The sequence below is a fragment of the Microtus oregoni genome, unplaced genomic scaffold (assembly GCF_018167655.1).
Source record: "Microtus oregoni isolate MIOR12 unplaced genomic scaffold, Mior012 000081F_ref0000091, whole genome shotgun sequence".
Classification (NCBI taxonomy): Eukaryota; Metazoa; Chordata; class Mammalia; order Rodentia; family Cricetidae; genus Microtus; species Microtus oregoni.
In genome coordinates this window covers 4,645,462-4,668,700 of record NW_024544541.1, presented here as the reverse complement: position 1 = coordinate 4,668,700, position 23,239 = coordinate 4,645,462, and the positions used below count along the sequence as shown (strand labels likewise).

Below are 23,239 nucleotides of genomic sequence, written 5' to 3'. Positions count from 1 at the left end.
CTTAAGATAAGGTAAGCTATTCAAAATAGCTTCAGGGAGTCCCCAAAACTCAGATTCACTAGGTCCCTCCCTCCCCAAGAGTAAACAGTAAAAACAGTAGAGACTGCAGGAGAATCAACCTTGGACACGCCAAGCTACAAAGAAGCCTCTGAGGCCGGCCAACCAGTCTAAAAGAAGCAGAAACCGGCTGAGTTGCCTTGAAGAGGCTTCGGCCTACCGAGCTACCTGGAAAGGACACCTCCAGCCTGTCGAGCTGCTTGCAAGGTGTGCAGTGCATCCCAGGTTCTCAGCTTTTCTGCTGGGCTGGATTTTGGTGACAAAGCAGTCTTTGAGCCATTTCTGCTCCTGTAAGTGCCAATAAAACTCACTGGTCTGTTCTGAGCTCCCTATCTGGGGTGAGTTGATGAGTGTGTCGTTTTTCCCCAGGAAAAGTCTGTCACACAGCACCCCACAGTCTACATTCTTGATGACCACAGAAGAAGCCCAGCCCCTGTATCAGATGAGTGAGTGCAGGAGCTAGTGAGAGTGCTCCACTATGCAGCCTTGGAATGGTATGCCACCGCTTTTTGGGAAGGCCTGGCATCAAGAAGGAGCCTGCTGTAAGGCCAGAAGGAACAGGTTGTAAACAGATACTTAAGAACAGTAGGCAACAAATAACAAGACCAAAAAACAAAAAAACAAAACAAAACAAAAAAAAAACAAACCCAAAAAACAATCAACAGGTCACACCCCACACAACCAAAACATCCACCAGCACTCCCTTTTCTAGAGTTGCAGCAACTGGCGCTATTCCAGGCAGAGGGACAGCATGCTTTCACAGCTATGGCACAGACTCCAATGCACACGGATAGGACCTGCCAGTAGCTAAACTTCATTTTACCAGCATCTAGAAGGAGGACATGCACTTACACTGATGAGGGTTGGCACATGGCTACTGCTGACAGAGTGGGGAAAACCACAGCAAGTGCACTAAAGAGGAAGGAATACTAGGCGCTAAGGTTTTCTTCTTCTCTTAAAAAAATACTATTTTATTCTCACAGGTCCTTCAAATCTCTAAAATATCTGGCCCTTTCCTACAAGACAAGGTCTCATGTAGCCCAGGTTGGCCTCAAACTTGCTATGTTGCAGAAGATGACCTTCAATTTCTAATCCTCCTGCCTCTGTCTCCCAAGTGCTGGGATTACAGATGAGCACTGTGCCTGGCTTTCTGTAGTGTTGGGGCTCAAACCTGGGGCTCTGTGTTGACCAGGAATGCATTCTGCCAACGAAGCCATACCAAGAGGTTTTAAAAGGATTGGGACAGAGAATATAAAAAGGAATTCATGAATGGAGAGAAGAAAATAGCCAACAGAAATGCAGAAGATGATTCAGCATGGTTAACTTGCAGAGAAGTGTGAAAGACAGCAGCGTTGGGATATTTGCTCTGATTGGCAGGCTTAAAAGATGAAGCCTGCTTCTTCCTATGTTGTCCATCACAGCAGCTACCCTATAAAAACTGTGACTCCTGCTCTGAATGAATGAGCAGGCAGTGAGCTGGAGAAATGCTCCGCTTCAGCCTGTGGATCAAGCACAAACCGCTTCCCCTGCCTAGGAAGTGAACTGTCATGTGTCACTACAGAAAACACACAACATCAATCCAGGACAGCATTGAGAGGAAAATTATAGGTAACACTTGGAATGTGAAAAGTGGCAAGAGTCTGTAATGACCAAACCAAGTATATCATGGAATATTTGGAATATATTACATAACTGTTCAAATAACTGGTTTTTGGAATGCAAAGGTGTTTTTCAGTGAACATCAATGTTTGTACTTGGGGCTGCAAGTACAGCCTGGTAACAGAGCTAGGTTGAGTTAGGACGCTTGAGCCTCCCCAATACACATACATGCGCGTGCGCGCAAACACACACACACACACACACATATTTATGTAACACTCATATATTGCACATATTTGTATCTCTGTGCATTGCACATACAGACATGCAGGGAGGTGTCTGATGGGGTTACATTAGTAACTTTTTGGGGATTATTAACAATGGGTTGGTTATGCTGAGTTCTGCTCACACTCTGGAGGCAAGGAGATGGGAGATAATGCCAGCACCCATCTCAGTGGCTTGCTGCAGAGATCACAGAGCTGACTCAACCAGCAGAGCCCCAAACGTGGATGAATATATATTGCATGCTATTTTACTTAAACACTAAAACTATGTTTTCTTAAAAAAAATATCCACTATGACTCAGGACGCAGTTGAGCTTAAAGAGCAAAGTCTAAAGCACTTGCACAGTGAAACCACAGATAGGCCCAGGGTTCCACCATAGGAACGCACAGCACGAGGGCTACGTGAGGTGGGGGAAGGTAGCTTTCTTCTGGAGAAGGGGCACTCGAAGGGGAGTGACCATCACTATTCATGTCTCCTCCCACAGCCTGGCCAGGTTCCACCTTCCCCTGGACGCAGTGGGGAGAGACATGGATGTGACTTTGCCAAGCTGCAGCTGGCTCCAGGACACTCCGTGGCCCAAGAACAAACTTTACTTTTGCAGTACTGCCTCACTTTCCGACCCTGAGTGGCGGGAGTCTGTTCCTGCTTATGGGAGCCAGCAAGCTCAAAGTAATGCACTCTGGCAGAGGAGCTGGAGGTGCTGGCAGGCCTAACAGGGACTGCGGTATGCATGGTACAGTCGTTAAGGGGTCCCCCAGGTAAAACATCCATTGCGAACTGTAAGAATGGGTAAGAGCACAAGCAGCTTGCCTCCCAGCATGCCTCAGTCTCAACCCATCGGCAAAGGGAGAAGTGACATCTGGAACTGGTTTTGAGGCTCTCCAGCTGCATATCCACGAGACTGAAGGGGCTTATGGCTGTCCCTTCTGATTCTCATCAGGGCAGAGCATGAGCCAGAAGACAAGCTCAAAAGAGACCAAATCAACCTCACTTTGAAATGCTCCTCACTCCCCAACCTCCTTTGAAAGCAGAATTAATGGTCCAGGTAGAAAGAGATCAAAATGAAAGATAAGGGTTTGGGTCATCCCAGGTACGTTTTGAGGTTCCATAAAGATCAGATGCACCCCTGGGTCAGAGGTGATACCAAACCAACCCAGAACCTGTCCCCTTAGGAGACAAGAGCCAGTAAGACTGAATTCATTTGGATTGTTGGCCTGGGGAAGAGGTGGGGGCTGTCTGTACAGGCCCAGGGGAAAAAAAGCACATGCAAATTGTGTTAAAAATGTGTTATGAGCCAGAGAGACGAGGGTAAGATGCTAGACCCTGCCAGACAGATGGGGCAAGTAAGCAAAACCTCCCAGATCTGGTGCCAACCACTGCTCACACCCAGCATGTGCCTTTCTAATTGGTTCCCTGTGCATGGGCACACAGGGTTGGGATCCAGACAGAGGGGGGCATTAGACCCTGCCCACCTGCCCAGGCAGGTGCAGTTGTACCTCCTCTGATACCTAACAAGGGACACAAAAGTTATGCTCCCACCTCTTTCTGAAACTGAGGGTTCCTTTTTCCTTCTGGACCCAGCCACAGACAGCAGAGAGTGAGGGCAAGCATGTGGCTGTCCAATTACCAAGTTCCTTGGGGAGGGAGAGGCACAAGGAAGCCTAGAGCAGCTCTGCCGATGACAAAGGGTGAGTCACCCTGGAAGCCTCAAGTGACTCTTCAGTCCTAGCTCTTTGCAGTTCCCTTTCCGAAGGATTGCTCAGACCAGGGAGCAGGGACCGAGCTTCCCTGGCACATAAACCACTGAGGACTTTCTGGTGCTGCGACTGATAAGAATCTCTATAAACCCTAGTTAGCATCTGGCTAACTCACGGCATCATCAGTGATTATTAAACAGAACCAAAGAAATCCAAAGAGCAGAAGAATTTCTTCATACGACTTGGCCTCCCATGCACGATGAAGAGACACAAGCCATTTAGGTTTAGCAATCATGTAATGGAGTCCAGATGACAACACCCTCCACACTGGAGTCACCACCAGGGCTTCCTGAGGCCTTCAGAGCACCTTGACAGTGGAAGCGTGACTAACCAAAGACCCAAAAGTCTCAAAAGGCTGGCTGGCCACTGTGTCTCTTCCACCTCTAAAGCCTTTTTACTCAGCCCACAGTACCAAAATAAACAGAAATCCCCTGGCCTCCCAAGGAGGTCACAGCATGCTGAGCACATCTGACTCGGCATCCTACGCAGAGGCTTCCTGTGCCAGCTGTGTAGCAGCTGGAGCTCCCAGGTGATGAGCAGATAAAGATGAACTTCTGAAAGGCAGAGCAGAAACAAGGCCGCAGTCAGGGAGTGTCACTGCTCCTTTCTGGGATGGGCAGATTCTGGGTGTGGAAGGGAGTGCTGCAGCTCCTGGGCACAGAGCTTGGTGACCTGGTTTCTGGACATGAGCCACAATAGCCCAGGATCCCTCTGTGCTCTGGAAATGACATGTGCAAGGGCCCCACTTGGGCTAAGGGATGTGATGGACTGACAAACAGGATGAAACTATCCCAACCCACTTTCCCTCTCAGGACCTCCGAATACAGGTAGCCTTCCTTTATGGCTACATTAATTAAATCCCTTCTGTCTACAGACCTGCTAAACTCACTATTCCTTCTGAGAACTCAGGCTGCCTGGGCCTTGCTGGGATATCTACTTCCCCATGCCCTTCCTGGTGAGGGGGCAGAGTTTCTTTGAGGCTACCTGCAACACCAGACCATTCCACAAGTCAGCCTTCCGCCTGCTCTGATCAGCATGGAGACGGGGCCTCAAGGAGCCAGAGAGAAGTCATTCACAGTCACAGCCCTGAGCGGTGGGGCAGTACAGAAGGGAGCAAGAATCACCTTGAACCTCAGCAACGCTAGGAAAAGATATGGCATCCAGGCATCAACCACTTTGCCCCCAGCACAGCCTCCTCAGAGACGTCTAGGTTTCCTGTTGTGTCAGCCCCGCTTCCTTCAGCAACATTATACTGCAAACAGAGAGCCACTCGGAAGAAAGCACTGTGGTGTCCCATTTCTGGGCTGGGGGCCGGGGGAGGGAAGGAGGCAGACTGCGTAGCTGCTCCAGAGGGGAACATTCCAGCACTGTGACCCCCTCAGAGTAGCTCTCCTTCCCTCTCCCCAGACCTGAAATGCTGTTTGAAGAAAGGAAGCATGCGGGCTTCCCTGTGTGACCTCAGATGGGCAGGTTCTGAATGGCAGCTGGGTCTATTACATGCCGTGTGAGAGGGTTAAGCAGGACAGCCTCAACTCTTTATAAACTTTTGCCCTGTGGATATGTACTCATTGGCGGCAGTACAAGACTCGAGCTGTATTACACGCCTTAACGATATGGTTCAACTGTCGGTCAGGCTTGGGCCTGGCAACGGGCCAGACCGCAATCAATGGGACACAGAGCCTCCCCCTTTCAGATCATCACGAAGGCTCATATTATCTTCTTTTCGTCGTGCTGGTTAAATTTATGGAGCAGAACCCTGAAGCTGCATTCCACGGCCCGGCCGGCCCACGCGGCCCTCCCTCCCTTTGTTCGGTACTGTAAGAGAGCCGTGCTTCGGAGGACTGCAGGGTTGTTAGTTCAGGCCCTGACTGTTTGCTCATGGCTGAAATGAAGAGAGTTCAGTGGAAGGGCAAAAGGACAGCCCGAGTGTAAACCCCATCCCAGCAGGCTCTGGGCCCCTATATATAGGCCCCGGACTGCTCTTCAACGCATGGCTTCACTTTGTTCTCACAAAAGCAAAATTATCAGCCCGATCCCTGCAAACTTCCTGTAAAACAGCTACCAAGTCCTTGTGTATTTGAACCTGCACTTGAACTCAGCCAGGACACCAGAAGCAGGCATATTCTATCTACAGCCATCTTCTAGTCTTCTGGAGTACAAACGCTGACTACCCGCTGATCATACTTCTAATACAGAAAAAAGCAGTTTTCAGGACTTGACTACCGAAGTGGGATACATGAGTACCACATGTGTGTGTGTGCGCACATGTACGCTGGCATGTCTGTTGGGCAGTTGGTATTATGGAACCAAGCAGAAGGTCCCAGGTATCAGATCTTCTGAATGAATTCATTCCTTTGCCCTGAACCCAGGATCTCTGATTAGCATACACAGAGCTGGGTAGTCAGCCTGTTCCAGCAGGGCTTCATTTGGTTGGAGGGTCTACCCATGAAGAAGAATGCCCTCCTTGCCTGACTCCAGCTATCCATCTGTGCTCCCCACTGATGGAGAATGTGCACAAACTGGAAAGGGAAGCTGAGCCCAGAGGTTCACCCAGATCTCCCAGCAGTCTGCCAGGAACTGTGGCTCCTCACATGTGCCTACTGCCCTCTGTGTAATGATATTGGAGGTCTAGAATAGTTAGTAGAACTCTTCTAACCAGGGTTCAAGCATAAGAGAAAGAAGAGCAGGAGGCACAGAGAGGTGGGAAAAAAATAACCGAAGTCAAGATCGACCAAAGACACCCCAAGAAGACCAGGTAGAAAGCCTCTGAGGGCATCACTGCTTGGCACCACTGATGACTGGACAAACTTTGACGATGCCCAAACCATCTGAAAAGAAAATCAGACTCTACCAGTGACAGCATGCCCATGGGCATGTTTTAACTCTGGGATGAGGCAGAATTCTTCAGAGGAAGTTAGCGAAGCCAGGATTTGCTTCAAGCTGAAGCTGCTCGCTCCTTCATTCAAGCAAGCCTCATATTTCTGAGGGGCACTCTTGGTTTCCCTCAAAGGCGTCTTTGTCCATGTACCAATGCTGAGAGATTGACAAGGCAGTGAATCTGTCATCCCAAAGCCTGAAGCACCTTTTTGGGGTCCATGGGCGGGGCCTGGGAATGAATGGACCATAAAACACTATATCTTGCTCTTTAGAATCCCTCTTCTGTATATCTTTATTTCCATTTGCTAAAAATGTTACAAAGAACCACGTGAGCCAGAAAACAAGCAGCAACAAAAAGATAGGCTCATCAAGGAAATTCTCAAGAGAAATGCATAATCCATGGAACTTGTCTCTGCTTGCTTACATATGTGGTCAGTGTTCAGTTAGCTTTGACTCTAAGGACACCTCACCTCTCCAAAAGCAGTCAACAGAACACTTACATTACGTTGTCACATGGGTCAGGTCAATACGAGTTAGTGAGTGAAACCCCTTTAGAGAGGTCTGGTTTGGCCCACAGGGAGACTCCATGTATCAAGAGTCTCTGGCCGGTCCCTGAGAAAGACAGTCTATCATCACCCAACACTGACATGGAGAACTTAAAAGCAGTGGACTCAATACCTCCACTTCCTGTTGGACCTTTTCTATCTTAAGATCACTTTATGACAATATTCCAGGGACATTTAATCAAAAGCAAACAAGGCAACCAGACTCTGAAAATGTAGGCACACAAGTTACTTACCCCAGCAGCAGTAGCAGCCAATCATATGGCGAGAGCTACTGCCTGCAGACTCACCACCATTCACCTGTCCCTCCTGGCCGTCCATGGGCTACCTCTTCCACCAGCTCCTTGACATTGCTACCTATGTCCAACATAGTTAGGACAAGAAGCACTGCTATGATATATGGGTTTGGGGGACCAAGAGGAAATAGATTTGGGATTTGCTTGCAAACAACATACACATTCACCCTTTCTAAAATGCCTCTCAAGGTCTTTATTTTGTTTTGATGTTGACCAGCAGCTTAAAAAAAAATGAAAATAAAAAACCAAAACACTGTGAATATTTAAGTGCCTCTTCAAGGGAGGATGCTGTGGAAAGTGGTCCATTTACAGAGGCTCCTGGACATTACATTTTATGTAGGCTGCAGTGACCCACTCCACCAGTTTGAGCTAGCCTGGTGTATCTGTTTCTCAGAGGTGTCTGTGAGAACTCAGAGGAAGGCCTGATGCAGTGACAGGTAGGCTGGGCCCATGACTCAAATCTTCTGGGTGATCAGATATGACCAATTGAAGAGGGCTAGTCCAGCTGGGCACAGGATGAGAGCCACAGCAGCTGAGGAATGCTTTAGTGCCACACAGCCCAGACTGACTTAATTCCTTTAATTTCAACAGAACAGTACTGAACTTAACTTTTACATCTCTCATGGACTTTCTTCCCATATCTAGAGAGCCAATCTTGGAAGAAGTCCACTCTCTGATGTTCCCACAGAGAACTCAATAGGTGTTCACTATGCCACACATATGTGACCAGGACACAGACAACCCTCTCCCCTTTGCCATTGGACAGAATGACCTGGGTAGGGGGTGAGAGAAGACAAAGCTATCTCACAAATCTGCAAACAGATGGGAACTGGGATTTGGGGCCCTCAGTCTGCAACCCTGGTTCTCATGATGAGAGCTACCTGCACTGACACCTGCAGAGAACATCCACACTGGGCATTTTGACCACAGAGATGAGTCGAGGAGAGACTGATCCTGCACAGGTATGTTAAAAAAACATGAAGTGACTACTGTCACTTCAACACAATAAATCAGGATGACATTCCCAGCTGTCCATCAGCTCTCCCACTGCAATCTGGGATCAACAACCCTATGACTCCTTCCCTGAAACTTAAAAAGTCTGGAGTATATTTGACTTTGATTTAAAAACATTTTTTTCTTCAAATTGTCACTAGATAGAACACTTTGTATCTACTGTATGGTTCAGAAGGGACCCAAAAAAAAAAAAATGCCAGGCCTGAATGCCATGTCCCAGGAGCCACCTACCTTGTCATTCAGAATTTTCTAGGACGCTCAAGAGGTGATGAGTTAAATTTCTGGGAATAGGCTAAGAGGGAGGATGAGGTTTCAAGTGAATTGGGAATGAGCATTTATAGCCTAGAGAAAGTTCTTCAAGGGCTCAGAGCATTAGAATAAGCTACCCACCACCTCTATTCTGCCAAATTATGAAGAGAGGACATGATGGGGAGGTTTTTAAAGAGCCAAACACACTGAGGTAAAATGAAACAGTTTTTCATCCTAAACACTTAGCCCTGAACTCGAGTATGCTGCTGTGTTTTGTTTCTAAGCAGATATTAGGGAGCCCAACCTAAATGGCAATAGAGTGAGAGGACTGTCCAGCAGATTCAGATGCACAGCCCTTAACAGTGACGAGAGCCCTGCTGGAGAGGAATCTGGATGTACAATTTAAAACCCTTACACAACACTGAGCCGTAGATTGTCATGCGTCTGGAAAATATAACTGTTTTTTGAAGAATGCTTTCCAAACCATGTAATGCTTTTAAAGCTGTTTATCCAAAGAGCTGGATATGTAGCAGGGGCCAAAAACCAGTCTGTCAGCTGTCACCGGTCGCATGCCCTGTCCACATTTCCGTAAGCACTCCATCAGGCTCGGGTGCCCTGCACCCAGCAGACACAGATGCCAGTGTTTGGAGACATTTGCTACATAATTCTTACCCAACAAGACTGGCTCTAGGGCAGATTTCCATGTCATGTGGGGCCTTTGGCTGAACTCTGCTGGATCCCAGAGGCATCTCATTTACAGCACACACTAATAACAGTTTGGGGTCACCTGTTCGTCACAAGTGGGTTCAGGGAAGGTTCATGGCCTCTGCACACCTTCTCCAGTAGAGTTCTTGAATGTGGGCTAAGAGCCCAGGTGAGACCTGCCAGGCAGCAGTTCCAGCCAGGTTCCTAGGCCTGATTTAGCTGTTGATTTTATGTGATGAGAACAAGGAGGACAAAAACCGAGCACAACATAGAACTCCCAAGATTCATAGTAGAGTCGGCCAGATTTCAGACTGACACAACGGTTGCTTCACTTGTGTTGTACACGCACACTCAGGAGAGACCACTGAAATAAATGTCATTGCTCGAGCTGCAGCAGTGAGCTGCAATGTGCCGGGCTGAACGCTTTATATATATTCTGTAACTCAATCCACATCACCACCCACTGAGGTAGGTATTATTACCCCTAGTCCTTATGAGTCAAAGCGATCTCACCTTCGATTAAGTGAGATTGAGAGGGGAAAACGTTTGCTCCAGGCCGAGGGGCAGGACACTGACTCAAATCATGGGCTGCCAACAGGGCCTTGTGCCACAGAGATGTGGAAGCCACCAGTGCCTGGAGCTTGTTCTCTTTTCTCACTGGCTGTCACATGTCTGTCCAGCACCAGGAAGACAGAACCCGTGGGTTTATGTTCTTCCCACTCTCCTTCTGAGACAAGCCCCTCTCTTTGAAGAAAGACCTCTTGCCCTCCGAGTGTCAAGATAAGAAAACTTTCAGCGACTTCCCTTGCAAACTACAAACACCCATCAGCACCCAGGATCTAAGGAAGTCGCTCACCAGCTGCCAGCCCCTCTGAATAGCTTTTATGGTTCAAGGAGGGGTGGTGACAGGCCCATGTCACTACCATTGGGTGTGCTATTTCTTTCATGTCCCTTGGATTTGACAAGAGCCTTCTACAACCTGTTCCTTTACAACACACAGAAAGAAAGATTAAAGAGCAATACCAGACTCAAAGCTGGGGTTAGACTGGCAACAATCATTCTGAGAGAAGGGCCACAGACTGCTTTCCTTCATAGATGTCCCACAGTTGCTGTGATGGGGAACTGAGATAACCCATGTAAACCACATAGAACTGGGCCTGGGTTACAAGAAAGGCTTCTAAATGCTAGCAATGTTATTCTGTGTTAACACTACCAAAGTATAATGGGATGTGAGCAGACATAGTGCCCTGGGTTTCAGGAAACCATCTCATACCACAACTACTAGGGAAAGGACAGCACTAGGGATGGATGGATTAGCATCAAGTCGGCATTATGGGGGTTTTGGTTATATATGGCAGATCTAGTCTAGGGACTGCTCCCCAAAAGTAAAAACAGAAGACTGAACATGGCACACACTCAAATGGAGAAAAGGAAGGTGTCAACAAGTTTTAGAAGCCAAAACACAGATGGACACACGGTGATGAAATGTAAGCCTGAGGGAGAGGAAGCCACATTGCAGTGAACTAATTAGTATGGTAGAACTTGCTAGATTTCTGAAAGACGAAGGCCCCAAGGAGCCCTGAAGGCCTGGGTATAAAGGAGGAGCAGGGAGGTGTGTGTGAGGTGGTGAAAGCAGGAGGACTGGGCTGAAGGCTGTATGAGGAGGAGCTGGACCTGCAGATCTCCTCAGACACCCATCTGCCTGCTCCTCCTCATGACAGAGTTCAGCCAATGGGCTCCACCAGGTCATCATCACATGACATTCCAGAGCCCTCCTCAGCCTTAGACAGAGGTGGATAATCAGCAACATCCAAGTACTGTCTATTCAGAAAAGAAAAAGACAGAAAAATACAAACAGAAGGAAAATGTTTAGAGCAGGAACACTCCAGGAGATGATGCACAGAATGGTCAGCCTTTAGGGAGGGCCAGAGCATAGGAAGGACCAGCCCTTAGGGAGAAGCAGTCCATGAAGAGGACCAGCCCATGGGGAGGACCAGCCCATAGGGAGGACCAGCTCATGGGGAGGAATAGTCCATAGGGAGAACCAGTCCACAGGGAGGGTCAGTACATAGGGAGGGCCAGTTCATAAGGTGGATGAGAGTTAGGTCTATGGGGAATTCCCATGAGAAAGAACTGATAACCATCTAAGTTGTTTTCAAATGCACAGAGAAGAGTTTGTGGATAAATTAGCAATAGGCATGTGGACATTAAAAAATAGAAAACTACGCAAACAGTACTAAAGGCAGTTAGAAACTTGGGGGTGGGGTGGTGGGCTTGGGGACCACAACAAACCAAACAACGTAAAAAGAAAACTGTAATAGTAAACTATGTGGCTTCTCTGGGAATACCATTTATATAGTCATAATGCAAAATCTGGATATTGATTTATCAAAACAGTATGAGCAAATTATACTGAAAAGAAGAAGGAATATGTGTGTATTTCAACAGAAAGTCTAATGGGGTGAGGGACTAGCAGTTTATCTGTTCATTCTTTAAAATTAAAGAGACAGATACCTCCAAATTGAAGAAACCATAAAACTGTTGAAGAGTGCTATTCCAGAGTACAGTATCCTTCATCTTCATCAGAGTAGCTGCAACTACTTCCAAGAGACCTTAAAGATCAGGCCTGTTGATTGCTGCTATTCCCCCACAGGAGGGAAGTAGGGAGGATCTCAGTCAGGCCCATCTGCTTCTCCCAGTTAACTGCATGCACATGTGCCCCAACCGTGCACAGCCTCAGAGTCTCAGGGGTGCTAGAGCACAGACAGTGGAAGGGAACTGAGGGACACTTGACCTGTACAGCTAAGGGGATATCGGCATCCATGCTTTGGTGGGACTTTCGGACGGCGTGGAAGCTCTGGGGTCACCCACACCCCTCCTGTAAGTGCTCTGTAAGCCCAATAAACATACTGGTGCCCCAGACTGGGCTTTGGGGGACTCATACTTTAGTCTGTTGTTTATGTCCTATTAGGAGGGGTTGAGCACCAGGAATCAGGTACAGGGAAGGGTGGGCAGAGACTGCAGTTAGCTACTGAGACATTTAAAAGTCTTTTGGCTTAAAAAAAAAAAGTTAAAATGCTGAAGTCTGGTGGCACTGCTTGTGATCCCAAAATTTGGGAGACAGAGGCGGAAGGATCAGGAGTTCTAGGCTAGCCTCTGGAATGAGTGAGACCCTACCTCAAGCCTCCGTCGCCCAGAAGAGAGGCTATCTCCCACTAAATTAAGATATTTGTTTTAAAGAAAAAGTGTGCTATTGGAAAACAGTTCAGGCCAAAATTATAGGATTTAAACATAGTTCTCAACAACTGCAAAGTAACAGTTACTAAATACACGAGACAAAGAGCTGAATAATTGAAGATTCGTTCATCTGGTAACTTTAAAAATAGTGACTGAACTTTTGGTTTTGAAAGTGCTGCTGTAAACCTAGAAATAAATAAGGGTGGTTCCTGGCCACAGTTTTACTCTTTTTAAGCCATTAAATCACTAACAAGTGTATTTTAAGTACCTTGCCTTTACTTTAGTGTACACGTAAGAGGGAGTTAAGAGCATTAACAGAGGGCTGGGATGATTAGTGATTATGAGCACTGGCCATTCTTTCAGAGGACTTAGGTTCCATTCCTGCACCTACATGCCACCTCACAACCACCTGTAATTCTAGTTCCTGGTGATCCAATGCCCTCTTCTGTCATCTGTGGGCACCAGACATGCACGTGGCACACAGACATACAAGTAAAATAAATGAATAGTATCAACACACAAACCAAACAGCTTGGAGACGCTCTCCCTGAAGACTCTTCAAAGTAGTTTGTCCCCCGTTATTCACCTATTCTCACTTAATACCTATGGCATGCATAGAAACAAGCGTTCAATAACCAATGCCTGTTGTCAATTTGCAATACTACTAAGCAGCTATGTCTGGGAAATCACAAGTTAAGAATTGGTGAGCTGAATTAATGGGGTCCCCTACAGTTCAAACTGTAAGACACAAAAACCTATCAGAGGTTCCCATCTTCCCTATAAGACAGTGTTTCTCAGCCTTCCTGATGCTGCAGCCCTTTAATCCAGTTCCTCGTGTTGTGTTACTTCACTGCTGCTTCAGAACTGTAATTTTGCTCCTGTTATGATTTGTAACGGAAATATCTGAGATGCGAGCCCTATGGGGTCGTGACCCACAGATTGAGAACCCCTGCTCTAAGGGCTAGGCAAGCACATGTGGCAGCTTAGCTAGTTCTACAGTAGGAGGACAGGTGTCAGTTATTCCCACTGAGGTCAGCCGGTAAAATCTAGGGAGCCCATGAGCCCTGCCCTGGTCATTTTGCCTTACTCAGCAAGGCTGACTGGATTCTAGCCAGGATCCCCAGGACCCAAGCTCTTCACAAGAAGAGGTGGGGCTCTGTTCTCCCACTTTGAAGTTTTCTGTGGTCGCTGGGAATTTTATGATATGACCCGGGTCGCCCCTGCCATTATCGATGTTTGAAGTCTGTTTGGGGAAAATGTACCAGGAGCTGACTCCAGTGTGAACACAGAGCAGCAGCCTCATAAAAACAGCTTCCCTCCAGGAGTTCAAAGGGTTTATCCAAATGCCGTGGGCTGGCCCTGCTGCACCAGCTTCGCTAGGGCAGAAAGCCACAGAGTGGCCGAGCAATAAACTGTGAAACCAAGACACGGTCCCCCCATCACCTGAGATTGGCTGGGGCTGTGCTAGCCTGACCAAGTGGCCTCTGACAGGATGGACCTGAGCTCTCTGCTCACCACTTACGTTGCCAAAATGAAAGTTTATTGGGTTGGGCAGGTTAAGGCAAAGGACTAAATTAGGCAAATTATTATAAGAGGTCTTTCTGGTATGTGATACAATCTTCCCAATCATTACTTTGAGAAACCTAGTAAAATTCGGGCGCAAGCCAGGAGGGCTGACAATGGTTGGCAGGAGTCCAAAGCGGAGCATGGCGTTACTGTTGCTGCCCTCGTATATTCCAGATAAATCCACCATCACTGATATGTGCTGTTTATCAGCAAGAGGAGGGATCATCACTGGATTTTCCAACAGAACAGCTTGTCAGGGAAATTAACCAGGTACAGGGATACCTGTCACCGCTAATGTGTTTGCAGAGTCACTGAAGGTGAGAGGAGGGGACTGTTTTACATTTTTGCAAATCTCTGTGAGTCTTGCTTAATCAAAAACAGCTGAATGCTTATGTCTGCTCCTACCTGCACTCTGTTGGAGGTTCTGGAAAACACCATTGCACACTCATTAGAGATTACCAATATAAAACTATTGTGTACCTGTAGCTCATATATAAGTACATGAATATAAGAATTGGGTTATTACAGAGTGGGGGGTTCCCCAGAGGTCCCTGCTCTAAGGCCCCATCCATGCTCAAATCTTCACTAACTAGAAAGCACTTCCCAGTCTGCATTTAGTCCACTCAGGATGCTGATTCGTAACACTGTCAACTGACGTGATCATATAAGTCCACTACAGTGAGACCGTTTTACCCAGAGTATACCGCCACTGAAAATGCAGAACTGATCTGATTTTATTCCTCTCTGATAAGACAAATTAGTGAGAAATTTGAAAGGTGGAAAGAAGGTGAAGGGGACTGTAACGCCACCACTCCTCCCACAAGCTTATGGTCCTTCATCCCTACCACATTTCCAAATTCCCATTGTCTGCTGTCTGCAGCAGGGGATTGATTCTGTGTAGCTCAGAATTCCTTCCACTAAAAGCTCTCTGAGAGAGGGGCTTCAGCTCTACCTGAAGTCGATCTTTAGGAAGAGTCCAATCTCGTCCCAGACAAAGACTCCACTGCAGTAAGGATTCAAAGCTTATGACAGGCAACAAAACCTAAACATAATGCCTCTAAGGCCTTGGCAGAGGACTCCCACAGGCAGTAAATGGCTGCCTACCCTTCTTTAGACACAAAATACAGACTTCTCTCTGAAGGAACTGTGGGTATTACTTTGCTGGAAGCTCAGACTACAGACCTCGAATGTTAGTCTTGTGAACTCACTGAACACAGGCACAACAGACCACTGTTGGAGAATATTATTCTTAGGTGTGTGACTTTGTTTCCGCTGCATTTGTTTAACTCTGTGAAGCTGTTACTGTGCCTGTCTAAAACGCCTGATGGTCTATGATGCAGAATGCGTCAAATGGGGGAGCATGAGTCAAATAATCCCAAGCTAACTCTGAAAAGAGTATTCTAAAGTTTTTTTCTTTATTAAAAGGGAACTCACAGATCACAGCGAGGAAATAGGGAATGGGGTCTAACATCCAGGTGGCTCGCGGGAAGAAGAGAGCAAGTGGGGCGGGACCACAGCTTTTTGGTACCCAAAGTCATGCCCCAACCTGGTCCAGCCTCTTAAAGACCACTGGCTAAAGAAGGCTCCCCATCATCTCCCCCTTTTGTCTAAATAAGAGAGTTCCAAGCATAATACAAAACTACATACAATAAGGACAAATATCAATATTTGTAATTCTAATTTTTACATTAGAATTACAACCAGCATAAACAATATTAAGCAAGGAGTATATGCTAAATGTTTTAATAATCATTTTATCCTAAGGAGTCTAAGTTTTGTATTAGAAAGGGCATGGCTAGATCATAAGAGAAAGGTAATTATGACTATCTAATCTTCAACCCCATCGAAGGCCTAAGAAGGGAGATAATATTACTTGAATAGGCAGGAAGTGCAATCAAACAGCTTCTAAAACGTACAGTAGATGACAGAGACATCTGGCTACCTGGGAAATCACCCAAAGTCTCATTTGCTATGTAGGAGCAACCAACTCTGGCTAAGGTCTAGAGTAACTGACAGACCATTTTCAGAGGCAGGAAATTTTTTCAAAACCATCTTACTCTGTCCTGTCAAGGCTCAGCAGTCTTTTTGAACGGCCAATGGCCAGGAAGAAACAAGGATAGGTGGGGCTAGCAGGCAGAGAGAATTAAATAGAAGGAGACATCTGGGAGGAGGGAGAACACGGAACAAGAGAAGAAGGAGAGGAGGACATCAGAGGTCAGCCACCCAGTCAGCCACAGAGTAAGAAGGAAAGTAAGATATACAGAGGAAAGATAAAAGTCCAGAGAAAAAAGGTTCACAGGATAATTTAAGATAAGAAAAGCTGCTAGAAACAAGCCAAACTAAGGCCAGACATCCATAACTAAGAATAAGCCTCAGTGTGTGACCTATCAGGGAGATAGAGTAAACGCCGTACACCAAACCACCAATGATCAGATTACTGGTTCTCTCTCAAAAGGCAGAAGTCCAGCCCACCATGGTGTTTTCTCTGTGAAGGGCATGTTGGTTGAGACACAGGGCCTGGGCTTGAGCCTCATGCTTTCTCTTTCCTAGTTCAGTTGATTTTTACTTTGGGAGCAGGATCGTGCTGTTTCCATGAAGTCAGTCATCCTGGCATGCCAAAAATGGCAAAAATTAGACGCTCTCCTTTCTAGAAATGATTATAATGTACCATGACCAAAAAAGTGGTTTTTTTCCCCTAACAGATAATCTTGCATAAAAATGAGTCATGGGATTTCAGAAATGGAAGGCTTTTCTCAAATACATGTGAGCACGAACACACACACCTCGCCTTTCTCTCTCAGCAGTAGCGCTGAGCTTTCCATAAGTCACGCTATAATGAGGACGGCATTGTCGGGGCCTCTTGAGTGAAGGGGAGTGAGGATTTAGAGTTCAGCAAGAGGGAAGAAGTCTGTCTCAGGAAATAAGATTTCTCTACTTGTGTTACTGCAAGACAATTTTAACTTATAAGGCATGAAGGCCTGTTAAGATGTTTCTTAAAAATATCTTCTCCTGTAATTCCCTCAGCCTGAGTTCAGACCAGAGTGAGACAGCCACTGCCTTAACACAGCTCCCAGCATCGCTTCTAGGGCAGCAAGGGAAGACTGAGGCATGTGAAAAAATGACCTAACTACGCCCACACCTGCTCCCGAGACACCTGGTCTAGCAAGATGAAAGACTGAGAAGCCATGGTTCTCACTGTGTAGCCATGAGCAGAAGACACATGAAGTGGGTCGTGATGTCCACTGTGCTTTGTAGGAGACAGGACAGTCCCTTCTCTTTGTTTGGAAGTGATAATGATGTTCTGGCTTCATGAAAATGGGATCTCAGGCATACTAATAATCATGTCCCACCCTGGCAGAAGAGTACCAGGTTAGCCCACAAAACCACCTAAGAAAGGATGCAGAGGCCGGGCGGTGGTGGCGCACGCCTTTAATCCCAGCACTCGGGAGGCAGAGGCAGGCGGATCTCTGTGAGTTCGAGACCAGCCTGGTCTACAAGAGCTAGTGCCAGGACAGGCTCCAAAACCACAGAGAAACCCTGTCTTGAAAAAGCAAAAAAAAAAAAAAAAAAAAAAAAAAAAAAAAAAAAAAAAAAAAAGAAAGGATGCAGAGCCTCACAGACAAAACACACAGAGAACTCCAGTCCAGCTTCACCCTGTCAACACCCACATCCACGTCCTTGCTCCTGCTCACAGGTCTCATCTGGAAGGTACATGCAGAAATTTAAACAAGTGAGAGGTGGAGCCACAGGCTGAACAACCCAATACATGTCCAGAAGTGTTAATTTTACTGAGTACCAAGTGAGAATATTTCCTTCTTAAAACAAACATGGAAAAAAATCATAAAATACATTTGTAATCTGAAGACCAAACAGAAACTTCCAGAGAAATGCTGACCCTGTTCAGATAAAGGGTCTGTTTTCCCATCTTGAACACAGCTGGGGAAACTGAGAACATGTATGGTTTCATGAACACCTTTCGTTCTATTAGGTTTTGCTCTTTGGGAAGTCCCTAAAGGCTCAGGTCAAACCAAGCCTGCTGGGCGCCTCAATGCAACACCAGTGCAGGGCAGAGGACCCAACGCAGGACCACCACAATCGGGGAAGCTCTGGGAGCTTCTTCTCACTCCTGGGCGCCAGAGGAAAGCACAAATGCTGTACCAAAAAGGATTCTAAGAAAAAGCCATTAGGTTTCCCACCAACCAGCCGTTAACATTGTCATTAATAAATTTTGGGTGGTGTCTTGGGAGTGCTTTTACTGAAAAAGTCAAAGATGCCCCCACATAAATTCTCTCTGTGAAACCAACTCAGGCTTATTCAAAAGCTGCTCAGCAACTGGGATCTGTCTCTGGACTCAGTAGAGTCCTGGGATTCATGAACGTCGGTCCTGATGGCTATATTCTTAAACACTGATCTATCATCATCCTTCAAATTCCCTTCCTCCTTATCTAACTTAAATAACCAGATAAGCCCAACACTCCTGGGCTTTGCTAAATGGGTTTAAATATTTCAAGTTCTGCCAACTCCCATTTCTCCTGCCTTTTGGGGTCTGGACTAAAAAGGTGAAGAAATATTTTGGAGGAAACCCCAGGGCCTGGCTTCATAAATCTCTGCCTGCTACTTTCCCAGCATGCTGTGCTGCTCAGAGTCGGAAACACACAGAGAAGTGGGCCCAGGCATGCAGTGCCACCTTCACCCATTGATACCCCCTTCCCACCCCCAATTAGAACCATGCATTCAGGCAGAGAACCAGACAAACACAAGGCTGGCTGCCCTGCTAGGCCTGGTTTGCTCAGAGGGTGGCAGTTGCTCTCCCGTGGCACCAATGGCACCACAGGCATCTGTGCCATTTTTACAAACTTTACTTGAGAACAGATGAATGTGGCCCACTCTGCACAGACTAAAAGACGCACCCTGAGCCAGCAGAACACTGCCTTGGAAAAAGCTTCCTGTTTCAGTTCCAAACCACACATACTTGTAGAGTTAACAAATGCGGGGGGAGGGGGGTTACTGGTCTACAACATGGATGCAGGGGCCAGAGGCACTGCTGTCCTCCGCCCTCTTCTCCCCTCCCCCATTGCCTTCCTGAGGACTGTTTGACTGCATGGGAACATGGGAAGAAAGTTAGGTGGCTGTCTTTTTGGAATGCCCAAGAAGGAGAGGAACTTGGAAATATTTTAATCTGAAAGGACATAAGGAGGGGGGTTCCCTATAAATAAAGCCATGCTCAAATAAACATGAGAAGAAGCCAGTGTTTCCTGTAAAGCTACTATGCCGATGGATTACTGGAAAGAGCACTCGTTCAGTTTTATGACTTACTTCACTATCATCTGCTCAAAAGTTGGGTCATTTAAAACATAGATGGCTGAGATCTAAGCCTTCAATGGGATGAAATATGGCAAAGGAAGCAGAGAGTCTCTTCCAAGTGCAGACTCAGAGGTAGAACTCTTGGACTCTTGGGTTCTGTTCCTGGCGAGCTCCCTGGGCTCAGGTCAGTCTTCGGTCAGAATCTCACTTTTAATCCCTTCAAATCATTTGTTAGTCCCTGTTGTCTAAACAGTGGGGAAAAACCCTGAGTAACACCCCTGGATCCTGTTCAACCAACTGGGATGGCTGGATGGATGTACCTCACTTCCAAGAAGCCAGGGTGATTTATCCCTTGGGTAGCGTCAGGATGTTCAAGAGACCCCAGTGTTATCGGAGCAAAGCCCAGAGAGGAGGACACGTTTCTCCACCTGCAGGGAGCTCTGAGCATGACCCGAAGATAACATTGCCCATCTTCATTATAGCTCTTCATGACTTCTATATTAAAAATAACCCTGGTTGGGCTTCACATCCTTGGGAGGCAGACTTAATAGACAGGTATATCTAATCTCTTATTTATAGACTGAAAATGCTGAGGCATGGGCAGGCTAGAGATCGAACCAGTGAGTCAAGGTTGGGACTCTGCCCTGCTGTTTTCTGGGTCAAGTGCTCTGTTCTCGCGAACACATGGCTTCTCATTAATAACCTGAACCTAGACAAACATGCAGAGGGAACCCAGTGTTAGGCCTACTGCTCACCCTTCAGAAGACCCTGCTCCACCTTTGCAGTACAGTAGAGGGCATCGTGATGGATCTGCTGGCCTGTGTGCATGGTTGCTGTGGTTTTCCCAGCCACCAGCCCTGCCTGTGGGAGCTGAGAGGACAGACTCAAGCAGGTAACTCCTCCTCTGAGTGGCCCATGCCCAAAGGCCCTTCACTTAGTTCTGTGGCTTGTTTCTAAGAGAGTTAGTGCCCAAGCAGGGCCCTCTACAGCAGAGGCTGGGCTGGGGTCAGGGGATGGGCTGCCTGAATCTGGCTTTACCATTTCGAGCCATCTGCGTGGCTGTGGATAACCACAAGGCTTTCTGAACTGTCTATAAGTGAAGCTCAAAGATGAGTGGGGCTGGCCAGATGGAGGCCTCTAGGCAACGCTGGAGCTCTATAAGAAACTCTGTCTGCTTGGACTGTTCCGCCAGGCTCCTCTTTGGGGACTTCCTCTTCCCTAATCAATCCTTACTTGCACTTCAAGGCTTCATCTCTAGAAGAAAAGTGTGCCCTGACTCCGCAGACCTCTGGACCATTTCCCGGCCTGCACTTCTACTGATCAGACCCATCACTACACTATCTTTGCATCACTTTCGGGTCATCTAGCATCATTCTGTAAATCATCATTTACATGGTAGTTTGTGTCTGCTGCCCTGATTAATCCTGAGTGGTCTGAGGCTAGGGGCAGTCTTATTCCCTGCTGTATTTTCAGCCTAGAGTTCACAGGAAATTTTCCATCAACATTTACTGACTGGAAATGAATGAGTGAATCACAGAAAGCAGATGGCACCAAGTCAAACTTTCTGTGAAGTGCTGGATAACTGGGAAAAATGACAAGACCAGCTCTATTCCTACAGCACCATGGTGCCACGATGTGTACTCCGAGAGAGAATACAAAACCTCCCGAGGCTTGCAAACCAGTGCTGTGCAGTCTTAACTTTTGCAGCATAGAAACCATCTTTCTGTTTGTTTGTTTTTTGAGACAGGGTTTCTCTGTGTAGCCCTGGCTGTACAAGACAGGGCTCAAACTCAGAGATCTGCCTGCCTCTGCCTCCCGAGAGCTGGGATTAACCATCTTTAAAGATTTCAGTGTTTAATCATGTGTAAATGTGGGGAGAAAATGTCTGTGCATATGTTACGGCTCATAGAGTCCAGAGAATACACCCTGGAGCTGGACTTGCAGGCGGCAGTGAGCTGCACAACACGAATGCTGGGACTGAACTTGGGTCCTCTCAAAGAGCAGTGCATGGCTCCTAACCACTGAGTCACCTTTCCAGCACCTCAAGAAAAAATTTTTTTGAGCAAACAAACCAACTCTTGATGCTTTAGGGTTTTAATAAATAATATTTTTTTGAGATGTTTGGGTTCTTTAGTTGTATTTTCACTTTATGCTGGAAGAGACTTCTTGGGCTTTGGGTAGAAATAAAGAACTAGCTGGAAACACTCTGTACTGCCTGCCTGTCCTCACTACTGTATGCATGCCTCAAAAGAGACGCCAGGGCTGGTTTAGCTTTGTACCTGAGAACAGAATGCAGCTTCAGGTGTCAGCTAAACTCCACAGCCCTCAACACTTACCCCACACCACCCCCACCAACAGCCACTTCCAGATGTATCATATCACAAGTTCTGGTCTATAATCACAAGCACTTTCCCTACTGAGACAACACGGCACTGTTGCAGCTCCCTGGTGACAGACTAGGGCATTCCTTTTAGTTGGGGTTGACTTCACTTTAAATCTTTCGGAAGGAGCAACAGGTGTGGGCACAGCCCAGCTTCTGAAAAGATGCAGTGCTTTACCTGGGGAACATCAACTATCTGAGCTGCAGTGAATAGTGGAGCCCACTGGGAACAGCACCCTCCTTGCCTCTCTGGAGAAGGGAAGCTAAAACAGACCATTAACCAAACAGCTAAGTTAAAGTGCTGAGTTCTGTGGGATTTGGCACTACAAGGGCCATCTCTGATTTCTAGTCCTAGTTGGTGTCAAGACAAGACAATATACCACAGCAGAACCACCAACTTGTGGGAGTGTGGAAAGCTAAGAGAATACCCCTCGTGATGAACTGCAACAGCATGTGCTCTAGAATTACGCTGGGTCTAACAGCAAAGACCACTAGCCTTCAGCAAGCTGATGGGCATGAGAGGCACAATTAGCTTGGGGAAACGTCTAACATTGTAATCCTAGTTTTGACCTCTCTGATGAAAGACCCAGACACTGTCTTCTCTTATCTATACCCAATCTAGTATCATGCATGTATGGAAAACCACTTGCCACTTTTTCTGTAGGTGGGTGGAATGAGGGCAGGATTCATGCAGCCCAGACTGGCCTTGAACTTGCTATGGTCTTGAACTCCTGGTTCTTCTGCCTTCACCTCCCCAGGGCTGGGGTTACAGTCACATGCTATCCTTTCTTCGTGCCTTGAGGTGCCTCCTTTTCACATACTTTTACTGCACATGTCAGACATTTCTGCTACATGTACTGAAGTTAAACAACATATAACTAATGCAGACAGCATATCATTAAACACATCACTATGGATTAGAGGAGCCTCAGACCTGGGCTCAAAAGTAGAGATCCATTCTCGCCATGAACTGACCTGGGACCACTGAGTGTGGCTGTGTCTCTCACTGCCTGGGCTGTTTCAGATGCAAAATCCAGGGCCCCTGCCACTGGCTTGGTCACAGTGCCCACCAGTCCCTTGCCAAGACCAGATATGAAGCCGCTGACACCTCCTTCTGTCTTCACACCCTCCACTGTTGAAGTGATGACGCTGGTCAATCCACCAATGATACCTAGCAGAAAATAAAACAAAAACAAAGGTTTTGTGACCCGGTCAAGGACAAAACCAAAACCTTTTCAAACTCACTCCCAGTTCATGACTCTGGAATAATAAAGGCAATATGTTGATCTCTGGACAGGTCAAAGTCAAGGGACCCTAAACAAATGTTTAGGAAGTCCAGAATCAGAGGAT

The 23,239-nt window shown here is 46.9% G+C and overlaps 1 protein-coding gene across 1 annotated transcript in view; it reads right to left on the bottom strand.

Annotated features, from left to right (window-relative positions):
• LOC121441724 (vacuolar protein sorting-associated protein 13D-like) overlaps positions 1-23,239 on the bottom strand; it is a 226,987-nt gene that overhangs the window by 20,732 nt on the left and 183,016 nt on the right. The window contains exon 67 of the mRNA XM_041642967.1: positions 22,865-23,060. Within this exon, the coding sequence (XP_041498901.1) occupies positions 22,865-23,060 (196 nt within the window). The remainder of the gene's footprint in view (positions 1-22,864; positions 23,061-23,239) is intronic.